The sequence below is a fragment of the Ovis canadensis genome, chromosome 1 (assembly GCF_042477335.2).
Source record: "Ovis canadensis isolate MfBH-ARS-UI-01 breed Bighorn chromosome 1, ARS-UI_OviCan_v2, whole genome shotgun sequence".
NCBI classification, from domain to species: Eukaryota; Metazoa; Chordata; class Mammalia; order Artiodactyla; family Bovidae; genus Ovis; species Ovis canadensis.
This window is the reverse complement of record NC_091245.1, coordinates 118,859,354-118,875,325: the sequence shown is the minus strand read 5'-3', so window position 1 is coordinate 118,875,325 and position 15,972 is coordinate 118,859,354. Positions and strand designations below refer to the sequence as shown.

At 37.4% G+C, this 15,972-nt stretch overlaps 1 protein-coding gene across 1 annotated transcript in view; it reads left to right on the top strand.

The window, feature by feature from the left end:
* TMCO1 (transmembrane and coiled-coil domains 1) overlaps positions 1-15,972 on the top strand; it is a 60,881-nt gene that overhangs the window by 26,033 nt on the left and 18,876 nt on the right. Inside the window, exon 6 of the mRNA XM_069547733.1 lies at positions 13,563-13,707. Coding sequence (XP_069403834.1) covers positions 13,563-13,707 — 145 coding nt within the window. The remainder of the gene's footprint in view (positions 1-13,562; positions 13,708-15,972) is intronic.

Genomic DNA, 15,972 nt, shown 5'->3' with positions numbered 1-15,972 from the left:
TCATGTGGGATGTTCTGTTACAACACTTGGACTCTCTAGTTGTGGCACACATGGGCTCAGCAGTTGGGATGCACAGACTTAGTTGCCCTTTAGCATATAGGATCTTAGTTCTCCCCACCAGGGATTGAACCCATGTGCCCTGCATTTCACAGGGGATTCTTTTTTTGTTTGTTTGTTTGTTTCTTTGTTTTGAAATTTTTACAATATTGTATTGGTTTCTAACATACAACAATGAGAATCAGCCATAATTACACGTATATCACCTTCCTCTTAAGCCTCCCTCCCCTCCCCCAGTCCCAGCCCTCTAAGTCATCATCTGGGCTTCCTGTGTTGTATAGCAGCTTCTTACCAGCTATCCACTTTACACATGATAGTGTATATATGTCGATGTTACTTATCTCCATTCGTCTCACTCTCTCCCTCCCACACTGTGTCCACAAGTCCATTGTTTACATCTCTGTCTCCGTTCCATTCCGGCAAATAAGTTAATCAGTACTATGTTCTGGATTCCATGTATATCTGTTAATGTGAGATATTAGTTTTTCTCTTTCTGACTTCCGTCACTCTGTGTAACAGACTCTTAGGTTCATCCACCTTACTAGAACTGACTCAAGTTTGTTCTTTTTTATGGCTGAGTAATATTCCATTGTATATATGTACCGAATCTTCTTTATACATTCATATATCAATAGACATCTAGGTTGTTTCTATGTCCTGGCAATAATATTGTAAATAGTGCTGCAGTAAACATTAGGGTACATGTGTCTTTTAGAATTGTGGTTTTCTCGGGGTATATGCCCAGGAGTGGGATTGCAGGGTTTTTTAAGGAACCTTATACTGTTCTCCATAATGACTATATCAGTTTACAGTCCCACCAACAGTGCAGGAGGGTTCCCTTTTTTCCATGTCTTCTTCAACATGTATTGTTTGTAGATTTTTTGATGGTGGCCATTCTGACTGGTGTGAGGTGATACCACATTGTAGTTTTGGTTTGTATTTCTCAAATAGTTACTGATATCGAGCATCCTTTCATGTATTTATTGCCATGTGTATGTCTTTTTTTGAGAAGTATCTGTTTAGGTCTTCTGCCTACTTTTTGATTGAGCTGTTTGTTTTCTTGAAATTGAGCTGTATGAGCTGCTTATATATTCTGGAGATTAATCTTTGTCAGTTGTTTCATTTGCAGTTATTTTTGAGGGTTGTCTTTCAATCTTGTTTATTGTTTAGTGTTCAGAAGCTTTTAAGTTTCATTAGGTCCCACCTGTTTATTTTTGTTTTTATTTCCATTATGCTAGGAAATGAGTCAGAGGGGATATTCCTGTGATTTATGTCAAAGAGTGTACTGCCTACATTTTCCTCTAAGAGTTTTATAGTTTCTGGACTTACATTTAAGTTTTTAATCCATTTTGACTTTATTTATGTGTATGGTGTTAGGAAGTGTTCTAGTTTCATTCTTTTAGTTGTAGCTGTCCATTTTTCCCTTATTGAAGAGGCTGTCTTTTATCGATTATATTTTCTTGCCTGTTTTGTCAAAGATAAGGTGCCCAGAGGTGCGTGGGTTTATCTCTGGGCTTTCTGTCTTGTTCCATTGGTCTGTATATCCATTTTTGTGCCAGTACCATACTGTCTAGATGACTGTAGCTTTGTAGTAAAGTCTCAAGTTAGGAAAGTTGATTCCTCGAGCTCCATTTTTCATTCTCAAGATTTCCTTGACTAGTCAGGATCTTTTGTGTTTCTGTACATCAGCAGTGGAAACTGGAAAAGATCAGTTTTCATTCCAATCCCAAAGAAGAGCAGTGGCCAAGAATGTTCCAACTTCTGCACATTTGTGCTCACTTCACCTGCTAGCAAGGTAATGCTCAGAATGCTTGAAGGATTTTGAAGGCTTCAACAGTACATAAACTGAGAACTTCCACATGTACAAGCTGAATTTAGAAAAGCCAGAGGAACCAGAGATCAAATTGCCAACATCCATTGGATCATAGAAAAAGCAAGAGAATTCCAGAAAAACATCTACTTCTGCTTCATTGACTATGTTAAAGACTTACTTCGTGGATCATGACAAACTGTGGAAAATTCTTAAAAAGATAGGAATACCAGACCACCTTACCTGCTTCCTGAGAAACCTACATGCAGGACAAGAAGCAACAATTAGAACTGAACGTGGAGCAACGGACTGGTTCCAAATTGGGAAAGGAGTATGTCAAGGCTGTATATTGTCACCCTATTTATTTAACTTATATGCACAGTACATCATGTGAAATGCCAGCGGGATAACTCACAAGCTGGAATCAAGATTGCTGGGAGAAATAGCAACAACCTGAGATATGCAGATGATACTACCCAAATGGCAAAAAGCAAAGAGTAACCAAAGAGCCCCATGATGAAGGTGAAAGAAGAAAGTGAAAAAGCAGGGTTAAAACTCAGCATTCATAAAACTAAGATCACAGCATCCGGTCCTATCACTTCATGGCAAATAGATGGGGGAAAGTGGAAACAGTGAGAGACTTTATTTTCTTGGGCTCCAAAATCACTGTGGCTGGTGACTACAGCCATGAAATTAAAAAATGTTTTCTCCTTGGAAGTAAAGCTATGGTAAACCTAGACAGTGTATTATAAGGCAGAGACATCACTTTGCCAACAAAGGTCCATAGAGTCAAAGCTATGGCTTTTCCAGTAGTCACATACGGATGTGAGAGTTGGACTGTATAGAAGGCTGAATGTGGAAGAATTTATGTTTTCGAACTGTTGTGCTGAAGAAGACTGTTGAGACTCGCTTAGACATCAAGGAGATCAAACCACTCAATCCTAAAGTAAATCAAGCCTGAACATTCGTTAGAAAGACGAAGCTGAAGCTGAAGCTCCAATAGTTTGGCCACCTGATGGGAAGAGCTGACTCATTGGAAAAGACCCTGATGCTGGGGAAGATTGAAGGCAGGAGGAGAAGGGGACGACAGAGGATGAGATGGTTGGATGGCATCACCGACTCCATGGACATGGGTTTGGGTGGACTCCAGGAGTTGGTGATGGACAGGGAGGCCTGGCGTGCTGCGGTTCATGGGGTTGCAAAGAGTTGGACACGACTGAGTGACTGAACTGAACTGAACTGATGCTCCAAACAATGAGAGTTTTACTTCTTTTCTTATCTATATTCCTTTTATTTATTTTTCTTCTCTGATTGCCATGGTTAGGATTTCCAAAACTATGTTGACAAACAGTGATGAGAGAGGGCACCCTTGTCTTTTTCCTGATCTTAGAAGAAATGCTTTCAGATTTTCACCATTGGGAATAATGTTTGCTGTGTGGTTGTCATATATGGCCTTTATTTTGAGATAGAGTTCTTCTAGGCCTAATCTAAAGAGATTTGTTTTTTTTTTTTTTTAATCATAAATGGGTGTTGAATTTTGTTGAAAGCTTTCTCTGCATCTGTTGAGATGATCATATGGTTTTTATCTTTCAGTTTGTTAATATGGTATATCAAATTGATTGATTTGCATATATTGGGATAAACCTTGCATACCTGGGGTAAACCCCACTTGATCCTGGTGTATGATTTAATTTGTTGTTAGATTCTGTTTGCTAGAATTTTGAAGATTTTTGCATCTATGTTCATATTGGCCTGCTGTTTTCTCTTTTGGTGGTATCTTTGTCTTGTTTTAGTATCAAGGTGATGGTGACCTCATAGAGTGAATTTGGGAGTTTTCCTTCCTCTGCAGTTTTCTGGAAGAGTTTGAGCAAGAGAGATGTTAGCTCTTCTCTAAATATTTGGTAGAATTCACCTGTGAAGCCATCTGGCTCTGGGCTTTTGTTTGTTGGAAGATTTTTTTTATCGCAGTTTCAATTTCAGTGCTTGTCATTGGTCTATTTATGATTTCTGTTTCTTCTGAGTTCAGTTTTGGAAGGTTGTACTTTTCTAAGAACTTGTCCATTTCTTCCAGGTTGTCCGTTTTACTGGCATGTAGTTGCTCTTAGTAGCCTCTTCTGATCCTTTGTATTTTTGCATTGTCTATTGTAACATTTTCTTTTTCATTTCTAATTTTATTGGCTTAAGTCTTCTCCCTTTTCTTCTTGATGAGTCTGGCTAGTGGCTTGTCCATTTTGTTTATTTTCTCAAAGTTTTTTTAGTTTTATTATCTTTGCTATTGTTTTCTTCATTTTTTCCCATTAATTTCTGCTCTGATATTTATGATTTCTTTCCTTCTACTGTCTTTGGGGTTTTTTGTCCTTCTTCCTCTAGTTACTTTGGGGTTTTTTGTCCTTCTTCCTCTAGTTACTTTAGGTGTAACATCAGGTTGTTGATTTGATGTTTTTCTCATCTCTTGAGGTAGGTTTGTATTACTATAAACTTCCCTCTCAGAACTGCTTTTGCTGCACCCTCTAGGTTGGTAAAGAATCCGCCTGTAATGCAGGAGACCCTGGTTTGATTCCTGGGTCGGGAAGATCCACTGGAGAAGGGGTAGGCCACCCACTCCAGTATTGTTGGGCTTCCCTTGTGGCTCAACTGGTAAAAAATCTGCCTGCAATGTGGGAGATCTGGGTTCGACCCCTGGTTCGTGGAAGTATCCAGGAGAAGAGAAAGGCCACCGACTCCAGTATTCTAGCCTGGATGATTCCGTGGACTGTATTGTTCATGGGATCACAAAGAGTCAGACACAACTGAGCAACTTTCACTAGGTTTTGGATTGTCATATTTTCATTGTCATTTGTTTCTAGGTATTTTATAAATTATCTTTTAGTGTCTTCAGTGACCTCTTGGTTATTGAGAAGAGTGTTGTTTAGCCTCCTTGTGTTTGTGGGTTTTTTTACAGGTTTTTTCCCTGTAATTGATACTTAGTCTCATAGCCTTGTGGTCAGAAAAGATGCTTGATAGGATTTCAGTTTTCTTAAATTTACCAAGGTTTGATTTGTGACCCAAGCTGTGATCTGTCCTGGAGAATATTCTTTGTTCAGTTGAGAAAAAAGTGGATTCTGCTGTTTGGGGGATGAAATGTCCTAAAGATACCAATTAGGGCCGTCTGGTATAATGTGTGCTTTAAGGCTTGTGTTATTAATTTTCTGTGTAGATGATCTGTCCTTTGGTGTAAGTGGGATGTTAAAATCCCCAACTATTATTGTTTTACTCTCAGTTTCCCCTTTTATGGTTGTTAGCATTTGCTTTTTGTATTGAGGTGCTCCTATATTATATGCATAAATATTTATAATTGTTATCTTCTTGGATTGATCCCTGCAAGGTGGATTCTTAACCATTGGACCATCAGGGAAGTCCCTCCAATGTATTTTTTTCCCAGTGTCATATTTTTCCTCTAAAGTGGAATCTCTCAGTGCATTTTTTCTCTAATTATTGAATAGATTCGTACTGGAAAAATTCCAATAGTATATAATTGTATAAAATATAAAGTAAAAATCACTCTGCCTTCCTGAAATGTCCTTTCAAGGCTTGTACTTTTTCTGTATATGTACAAACATTTAGATATTTATATGTTTTAATTTTTATAACCCAAAATGGCTGTTTTGTAGTCTGCTGTAGTTACCTGTGGTAATTTTTAATTTTTATTTATTTTTAAAAATGTTTATTTGTTCTATTTGGCCATGTCAGGTGTCAGTTGTGGTACACTGGATCCTCACTGCGTCATGCGGACTCTCTCACTGTGGTGCACAGACTCTCTAGTTGTAGTGTGCAGGCTCCAGAGCACCTGGGCTCAGTAGTTGTGGGGCGTGGGCTTAGTTGCTCTGTAGCTCTCAACCAAATATCTGAACACTCATCCCCTGCTTTGCAATGCAGATTCTTAACCACTAGACCACCAGGGAAGTCCCCTATGGTAATCTTTAAAATACAGTACATGTGAACTTTGCATAATCATTTTTATCGTCTGTAAGTATTCCATTTGTACCTTACGTATATAATCTTCTGTAAATCTTCACACAGAATTTTCATAGGTAGTATATACACCAGTATACGTATACTTATTTTTTCCCCGTGTATATCCTACAAGTATTGCTTGGGTAAAGTTTTGATAGAAATTGTTCTCTACAATGTTGCTTTTTGTTTGGCTGTGCTTTGTGGTGTTAGGGAATCTCAGTTCCCCAACCAGAAATTGAACGTGGACCCATGGCAGTGAAAGCATAGAGCCCTGACCACTGGACCACCAGGAAATTACCCTAGGAAAGTTTTTATTAATTTATGTTTTTAGGTTACTGTCCTCAGGGCTTGTGAATAGTTCTTTCTGTATATATTTGTCATCACTAGAAATTATGTATGTGTTTAATATTTGTAAATCTAATAGTTGAAAAAAATATATTTTTTTAATTTGCAATTTCTGGTGATGTTTAGCATCTTTTCATTTACTTATTATGCTTTTACTATTTCTAAATTTCTAGTTCATGTTCTTCCCCTTATTTTCTTTTTATGAGAATTCTTTACATATTAAACTCTCCTTTTGGAGATACATGGGCAATATTAATTTTTATGTTACTTCTCTGTTGTATAAATAGTAGCCTTCTTATACCCGATTATATAGTTTTTTTTAATATATAAATAAATTTTGTTTCATCTGTAATTTATTTTGATGTTTAGTTTCCAACTTTACCAAGCTCTTAGCTGTTGTCAGTACTAAGTAGGGAGTAAATAATATATTTTCCCTGATGATTAGAAATGACTAGTTTATGATATATCACATAGCTTCTGAAGCTTATGCAGTAGATCTTAACCAGGAATGTACATCAGAACCAAAGAATTTTGATTCCAAAGTTCTAAAACAAGAATTTTCTTACACTAGTGAGACACAAATACTTCTAAAAAATTCACACAGTATAGAATAATGTAGAATGACAAGTGAAAGTGAACCCAGATGAGTTGAAGACTTTCCACCCAAAAACTTTCACACAGCTTCATTGATAAGTGTCATAACTTGGAAGCAATCAGCTGATAAATGGATAAACTGTGGGAATATCCATACAGTAGAATATTATTCATTGCTAAAAAGAAATAGGCTATTGGCCATGTGAGGACATGAAGGAACCTTAAATGCATACTATTAAGTGAAAGAAATCAATCTGAAAAGGCTACATACTATATGAAAGACAAAACTATGGAGATACTATTACAAAGATCAGTGGTTGCCAGGAATCAGCTATGAGGGAGGGAATAAGCAGAGCACAGAAAATTTTTTTTTTAGTGTAAAACTATTCTGTGTGATACTTAATGGTGATACATTTTGCTGTACATTTATTAAAACCCAAGAATGGTTCTTGCCTGGTCATTCAGTGACTAAGACTCCACGCTGCCAGTGCAGCAGGCCTGGTTCAGTCGCTGGTCAGGGAACTAGATCCTGCATGCTGCCGCTAAAGATTCTGCGTGCCACAGTGAAGACCCAGAACAGCCAAATAAGTAAATAAGTACTAAAAAAAAAAAGAAACAAGAGTGAACCCTAAAGTAAACTATGAAGTTTGGGTAATAATGAAGTACCATTGTAACTTATCAGTTGGCAGTTATGAATAATCCTTCCAGAAACATCTGTGTGTAGGTTTGTGTGTGTATGTGTAAACATATTTTCTGCTCCTTTGGATAGATTACAAAGAGCATGATTACTGGACTGTATTCATGTTTTTTCTTCTTCCTGATATTTGTGTCCTGTACATAAAAAATATATATATATATTTCTCATGTCTAGGATTGTGAGCGCCTAGAAGTTAAAGGCTGTAACTATTTTTATAAGCCCTCATGTGAAATTAAAAGTCGAATGCATATTTTGGGACTGCCCCAGTATAAGACTGTTTTTCAGTGCAGGGAATGTGAGTTTGACCCTGGTTGAGAAACTAAGAGCCCACATGCCTTGCAGCCAAAAAAAACTGAAACATAAACAATATTGTAACAAATCCAGTAAAAACTTTAAAAATGGTCCACATCAAAAGAAGTCGTAAAGGTCTAGTACATATTTTGATTGTACTGAACAATCACTGTTCTTTAGCATAATTTCTCTTAGTTTCACCTTGATCATCTGTTTATTGTAGAATGTAATACATTATCTGTAATACCCATTTTCATCTTAAAATGTGTTGATAAGAAAAAGCCTCAGCTTAGACTATATAGGAAGGACTTGAGCTCCTAGATTGCCAGAGAAGCAACAGGAGGCACTATATTTAATTATTATCAATTATTTATTTCTGTTTAATTTCTCTTCTGGATTATTTCCATACAGTTGAAACATTATAATCTTAGAAGTGATCTTTAAAGTCGTTTGACACATTACTTCTGTGTCAGTACAGAAATCCCTCCAATAATACCTCTAGAAGATAATTTTCCATCCTCTTTTCAATTATTTTCAATAGTGAGGAGCTTGCTGGTTTCTGACATAATATAGTTTATCAGTAATATGTAGGGTTTGAAAATGGTTCTTTTTATTGGGCCAAAGTAAACCTTGTTCTGTTCATAAGTAGTGGTCCTTCCCTTTGGAATTGCAGAGAGTAAGTACACTTGGAGAGATAATCAACCTTTTATAAGCCATGTCTCTCTCTGTACTTTTTCTTTCTCTCCCCAACTCTTTTCATTATTAGGCTAGACACCAATTCACTTAGCTATTCCTGTAGCAAGCTTCCAATCTCCTGAAAAACTTAATGTGAAGGGTATTTTTTTTAATTCATTTTTGTGGCTGGTCTAAAGTCTCATACTGAAATTTCAGGTTCACGTAAATGAATAATTTACTTCTAGAACATAAAAGATTTTCTCTTCTTTCTTTAAAATTTTTTTTACTTTTATTTATTTATTTGGCTGTGCCACTCGGCATGTGGGATCTTAGTTCCCCAGCCAGGAACCCATGCCCCCTGCAGTGGAAGTGTGGAATCCTAACCACTGGACTGCCAGGGAAGTCCCTTCTCTCTTTTTTAAAAGCCTTTTTCCAGCTTTATTGAGATATATAGTTGACATATAATATAGAATACTGTGTACATTTAAGATGTATAGAGTGATAGTTTGGTACATATATTGGTGCATGTATTGCGAAACGAGTACCACAGTAAGGTTAGTTAACAAATCCTTCACATAAATATCAGTTTGTTGTTGTGGTGGTAAGACTAATTAAGATTTACTCTCTTAGCAAATTTCAAGTATGTAATACAGTAGTATTAAATATAATTACTATTCTGTACATTAGATGCCCAATCTTAAAACTGGAAGTTTGTACCCTTTGACCAACATCTCCCTGTTTCTCTCACGTCCTATCCTCTGGCAACCACCAATCTAGTTCTCTAAGAGTCAAGCTTATTTTAGATTCCACATGTAAGTGATGCCGTACAGTATTTGTCTTTCTCTGTCAGACTTGCACACAGTATATATATACATGTATAGATGTGTGTGTGTGTATATATATTCACATTTCCTTTATCTGTTCGTCTGTTGGTGGCACTTAGGTGGTTTCCATACCTTGGTTATTGTGAACACTACTGCAGTGACATGGGAGTACAGATCTCTTTGAGACAGTAGTTTATTTTCAATTTCTTTGGCTAAATAGCTAGAAATGGGATTTCTGAATCATATGGTAGTTCTGTTTTTAATTTTTTGAGGAACATTCATGTTGTTTTCATAGTGGCTGTACCAATTTATATTCGCACAAATAGTGCCCAGCATTTGTTATCTCTTGTCCTTTTGGTAATAGTCATTCTAACAAGTGAGAGATGAAATCACATGGCTTTAATTTGCATTTCCCTGATGGTTAGTAGTATTGACCATCTTTTCATGTACTTCTTAGCCATTTGTATGTCTTTTTCAGAAAAATGCCTGAATCCATTTTAATTGGATTATTTGGAAGAGTTTTGCTATTGTACAGATCCTTCTATATTTTGGATATTAACTTTTTAACAGATATATGGTTTACAAATATTTTCTCTTATTCCATAGTTTGCATTTTCATTTTGTTGTTTCATTTGCTGAGCAGAAGCTTTTTTGTTTGATGTGGTCACATTTGTGCTTTTGGTCTCATACCCAAAAATCTTTGCCAAGAGCTGTGTCAAGGAGCTTTTTCCCAATGTTTCCTTCTAGAAGTTTCATGGTTTCAGATCTCATGTTTAAATTCTTAATCCATTTTGAGTTAATTTTTGTGGGTGGTTTTTGATAGGAGTCTGGTGTCATTCTCTTATGTGTGAATATCTAGTTTACCCAGCATCATCTGCTGAAGAGACTATTCTTCTCCCCTTGAGAATTCTTTGCTCCCTTGTCAAATACTAGTTGACAGGGTTTATTTCTGAGCTCTTCATTCTGTTCCATTGGGCCACATGTCTGTCTTTATGCCAGTGTCGTATTTGTTTGATGACTGCACATTTGAAATCGGAAAGTTTGATGCCTCCAGCTTTTTCAAGCCTGTTCAAGATCTTTTTTGTGATTCCATATGGGTTTTAGTATTAATTTTTCTATTTTTGTAAAAAGTAGAATTTTGATAAGAGGTTATATTGGATCTAGGGATGACTTTGGATAGTATGGACATGTTTTTTCTTTTTAATATTTATTTATTCTGCTGGTTGGATCTTTGTTGAAGTACTCAGGCTAAGTAGTTGTAGCACATGGGCTTAGTTCCCCTGTAACACGTGGGCTCTTAGTTCCCCAACCAGGGGTCAAACCCACAGCCCTCGCATTGCAAGGCACAGTCTTAACCACTGGACTACCAAGGAAGTCCCAGTATGGACATTTTAACAATATTAATTCTTCCAATCTATGAACGTGGATATCTTTCCATATATTTGTGTCATCTTCAGTTTATCAATGTCTCACAGTTTTTAGCGTAAATATCTTTCACTTCCTTGATTAACTTTGATTAAATAAGTTACTTACATTAATGATGCTGTTGTAATGGGATTTTTTTTTTTTAATGTAATGGGATTTTGTGTGCGTGTATCTGTGTAGGGCTTCCCTGATAGCTCAGTTGGTAAAGAATCCACCTACAATGCAGGAGACCCCAGTTTGATTCTTGGATCAGGAAGATCCCCTGTAGAAGGGATAGGCTACCCACTCTAGTATCCTTGGGCTTCCCTTGTGACTCAGCTGGTAAAGAACCCACCTGCAATGCGGAAGACCTGGGTTTGATTCCTGGGTTGGGAAGATCCCTTGGAGAAGGGAATGGCTACGCACTGCAGTATTCTGGCGTGGAGAATTCCATGGTCTGTATAATCCATGGGATCGCAAAGAGTTGGACACGACTGAGCAACTTTCACTTCACATAGACGTACAACTGATTTTTGTAGGTTGATTTCTGTCTTGAAATTTTACTGAATTCATTTATTAGTTGTAAAAAGTTTTTGTTTTGGTTAGAATTTCAAATTAAAAATAACAAGAAATAAAATGACTATAGAAGGTGAATTTGGGGGTGCATATGTTAGCAATAAGAAGGATAAACATTTTTGTCTATATTTATTTCAACCCTGCTTCTCACAGTTAACTCTATAGAAAAATAGTAGAGTGTCATATGTAGAACCAGCATACTGTAAACAGCATATATATAACCAGGAAATATTGCAACAACTATATATCATACTTCTTATGAGTAAATGGGAATATCTCCTCCTGGAAAAGTTATTTCTTTTATTTTGCTTTTATGAGGTTAGTAGACAAGAATGATTACTTCTTATGGATGTTTCAATTTTTTTTGTCATATCCAAGTAACAGAACTTCAGGATTGAGCCCTTTCCCTGTGTAAATATATACTAGGAAGATAGTTCAAAGTAGTAACTGGATAATCATATGTATTTATAGAATATGTCTATTTCATTCTGGTATATTTTCTGTGGAGTTCAACTATATAAGAAGCTCAAAATATTTATATTTTATAATATTTATATATTTATAAATATATATATTTATAAAGCTCATATCCCTGGCACCTCAAAACTCGCAAGTTTATATGGATGGATATTTAGGAACTTTTTTTCTCCAAAGGAAAAGGTAGTAATGCTACCTCCCTTTTCCGTCTCCCTCTATGGAAACATTCTAAATACCAAGCGTTTTTTTTTTTAAGGGAATGTTCTTGGACTTCCCTGGTGGTACGGTGTATAAGAACCTGCCTGCCAGTGCAGATACCAAGCATTTTTTTTTAAAGGGAATGTTCTTGGACTTCCCTGGTGGTACGGTGTATAAGAACCTGCCTGTCAGTGCAGGGGACACAGGTTGCATCCCTGGTCTGGGAAGATTCCACATACCACAGAGCAGCTAAACCCATGTACCACAGCTACTGAACCTGCATTCTAGAGCCCATGCTTCACAACTGCTGAGCCCGGTGCTGCAGCTACTGAAGTCTGCGTCTAGCTCTGTGCTCCGCAGCAAGGGCAGTCACCGCCATGGGAAGCCCATGTGTCACAACAGAGACTAGCCTCTGCTCACCACAGCTGGAGAAAGTTCACATGCAGCAATGAAGACCTAGCACAACCAAAGAGGAATAAAATAAATACATAGTTTTTAAAAGCAAATGTTCTGGACATTTTAACTAGAAGTAAGGACTTTATTTGGATAATTTAACTGATGCAGTCATATACTTTTCTAATATTGTGAAGTATCACTATCCTTAATCACATTAATGTTATAATTCTCTTTGTCTTATTATACAACTTATTGAAAAGAATAAAAGAAGCTCATATCCCCAGCACCTCAAAATAAACGCTGATATATACTTCTTCTAGCTTTTTTATAAGCTTTTCCTCTTTTCAAAATATTTTTCTTTTCTGTTTTAGAAAAAATAAAAGGAATTAATTTCAAATATTAGAAGTATGTTAAAAGTTATCTCAGAATATTATGTATACTATTTTTCATTCACCACTGTGTATATTCCATGAATTTCATGTTTAAGGTATATACTGGGAATCTTTGACTCTTGGAAAAGAGGATTCTTAAAATCTTACTGATGTCGTGGTTTAGAACAGTCCTTCTCAAAAGTATGGTTTGGGGAGTGCTGGCAGTCTCAAACTTTTAGGTCCTTGAGGTAAAAATTATTGTAATAATTCTAAGATTTTTTTTTCTTGCCTTCTTCACTTTCATTCTCTCATGAATGTATGGTGGAATTTTCCAAAGGCTTCATAGGGTGTGTAATATTGTAACAGCCCAAGTAATGAAGCAGCTGTGAGATTGAGGGGGAGGAAGGAAGAAGCCTTTCTTCTCAGTGAATTCTTCTTTTGTATGGAAAATAATGTTATTTTTCATAAACATACTTGTGTTAACATATACTGAATATTGCTGTTTTTTAAATGATTTGACAAATATTTTAAAATTTCTCAGTTTTAATTTATTAAATAGTAATATTGATAATAGATGAAACCTCTAAATAAAACCTTTTTAGAGTCCTCAATACTTTCTCAGCATGTTAAATATCCTGATATTGAAAAAACTAAGAATCTATAGTTTAGAAAAAGATTAATGGGAAAAAAAATCTCCTTATATCCTTTTACTACAAATATATTTTTAGAACATCACCATTTCTTGGTGTTTTAGAGATCAAGAGACTTAAAGTTCTGTTTCTGTCCCAGATTCTCTCTGGAACTAAGTTTGTCAGCCTTCTGAAAATAACAGTTCTGTGCTCTTTCCTGTTTAGATTTGATGGCAGAGTGGTGGCAAAGCTCCCTTTCACCCCACTATCCTATATCCAAGGACTGTCTCACCGAAATCTGCTTGGGGATGACACCACAGACTGTTCCTTCATCTTCCTGTATATTCTCTGTACCATGTCAATTCGACAGGTGAGTGCCCACATGATCTATTTCATATGTACCTCCTTTCTTGCTCTCACACCCTAAATTAATGTCTATTTGTGTAATACTGGAAGTGTCCACCTGTTGCTACTGAGATCTTTCAGTTGCTTGTTTCAGAATTCCAGAGTATCCTCTGAAACTGTTTTAAATGTATATAGTTTAGATTACTGATCCTTAGGGATGGAGAGTGGTCATCAAGTCACACGTGGTTTTCACCTCATTTTAAAGAGCGCTCTCAAGTTTCTTCTTTATTGCAGTTATCTAAAGGTCGAAAAGAAAAGAGTGGATTTTCCATTCCTACTATCATTCCTTCTTTATTATTCACCAGTGCCTTTTGGCACTGCTGCTGCTGCTGCTGCTAAGTCGCTTCAGTCGTGTCTGACTCTGTGCGACCATAGACGGCCGCCCACCGGCTCCCCTCTCCCTGGGATTCTCCAGGCAAGAACACTGGAGTGGGTTGCCATTTCCTTCTCCAATGCATGAAAGTGAAAAGTGAAAGTGAAGTCGCTCAGTCGTGTCCGACCCTCAGCAACCCCATGGACTGCAGCCTTCCGGGCTCCTCCATCCATGGGATTTTCCAGGCAAGAGTACTGGAGTGGGGTGCCACTGCCTTCTCCATTTGGCACTACAGGAACACAAGTAAACGTAATAATTTGATGACTTTAAGTTAGTCACAGTTGAGGTAAAGTCTGAATTGTAGAGTTTACATTCAGGCAACATGATGATCAGATATTCATAGTGAAAAATAGTGAGAACGAAGTCAGATAGGATTGTGAGAGCCTGGAAGAGAGACTTGGCGTCGTTAGTGGCAGACGATTCAGGCAGCAAGGTTGAAATAATAAAGTGGCTTTTGAGATGGGACTTTAAAAAATAAGAGAGGTTAAAGTCTCTTGCTCTAGAACTCTTCACATTTCAGGGAATTATTCAGTGTTTGAACATGCTGCCATTCAGTAGGCATTATAGGGAGGAGGTTGGCACATGATATGGTGGGGAGGTATGAACATGATCATTTCAGTGTTTGTTGCATAAATGATTCAGAGTTGTTTTTCTTCTTCCTCTGAATATTGTCTGTGGCAGCAGGTTTTTGGATTGGTCTGCCATGTGTGAGTCAATAGGAAACGGAATTATAATTAGAAGTTCACAAAGGTCTTCATGACCTTAGCACTTAATGCTCGCCCTACTTCATCTCTCTCCTCATCCAGTGCTCCAACCATTCTGACGTATCTGGCAGTTTTCATTCTCCACTCGCCCAGACTTGCTTTTTGTGAATATTCTTTCTTCTATTTGGATGCTTCCCACCTTCTTCTTTTGCATGTTAAATGCAATCAAGTTTTCAGGCTTCCTGAAATCATTTTCTTATACTTACTGCTTCTGAAGGATAGATGTGAGGGGGACATGACCACATGCAGAAGTAACAGAAAACTAATAGAGTAGTCCCCACTCCACTACTCTTGCCTGGAAAATCCCATGGACGGAGGAGCCTGGTAGTCTGCTGTCCATGAGGTCGCTAAGAGTTGGACCTGACTGAGCAACTTCACTTTCATGCATTGGAGAAGGAAATGGCAACCCACTCAGGTGTTCTTGCCTGGAGAATTCCAGGGACGAGGGAGCCTGGTGGGCTGCTGTCCATGAGGTCTCACAGAGTCGGACACGACTGAAGCGACTTAGCAGCAACAGCAGTAAAAAATCACTTTGTTCTAAATTATTACAGTGCTGAAATGATTGAGGAGGGGACAATGTTGAAAAATATATAGAGGTAAGCTTGCAGAATTTAATGATTGATTTAATGTGAGAAAGGAGAAACTAAGGTGACTTCAACATTATGGCTTTGGTAACCAAATGGAGGATGAGAAAAGAGAACAGAGAAGTAGGTTGGTTGGAAGACATGCTGTTTTAGTTGTCTGTGGGGCAGTTAAGTGAGTGTGTCCAGCAGGAAGTTGCATTCTTGTGGTGGTGTTCAGTCACTCTGTCGTCTCTGACTCTTTGTGACCCCATGGACTGCAGGCACAGCAGGCTCCTCTGACCTTCACTATCGCCCAGAGTTTGCTCAAACTCATGTCCATTGAGTTGGTAATGCCATCCAACCACCTGATCCTGTGTCGCTCCCTTCTCCTCCTGCCCACAGTCTTTCCCAGCATCTTGTATAATTGAGGTGTGTACTACATCTTTTGAAATGCTTCAGCATTTTGGCTTATCCAAGGTAAAACCCAAGACAATGACAATATGATTCTCTTTGTTGGTTTAATAGAGGTC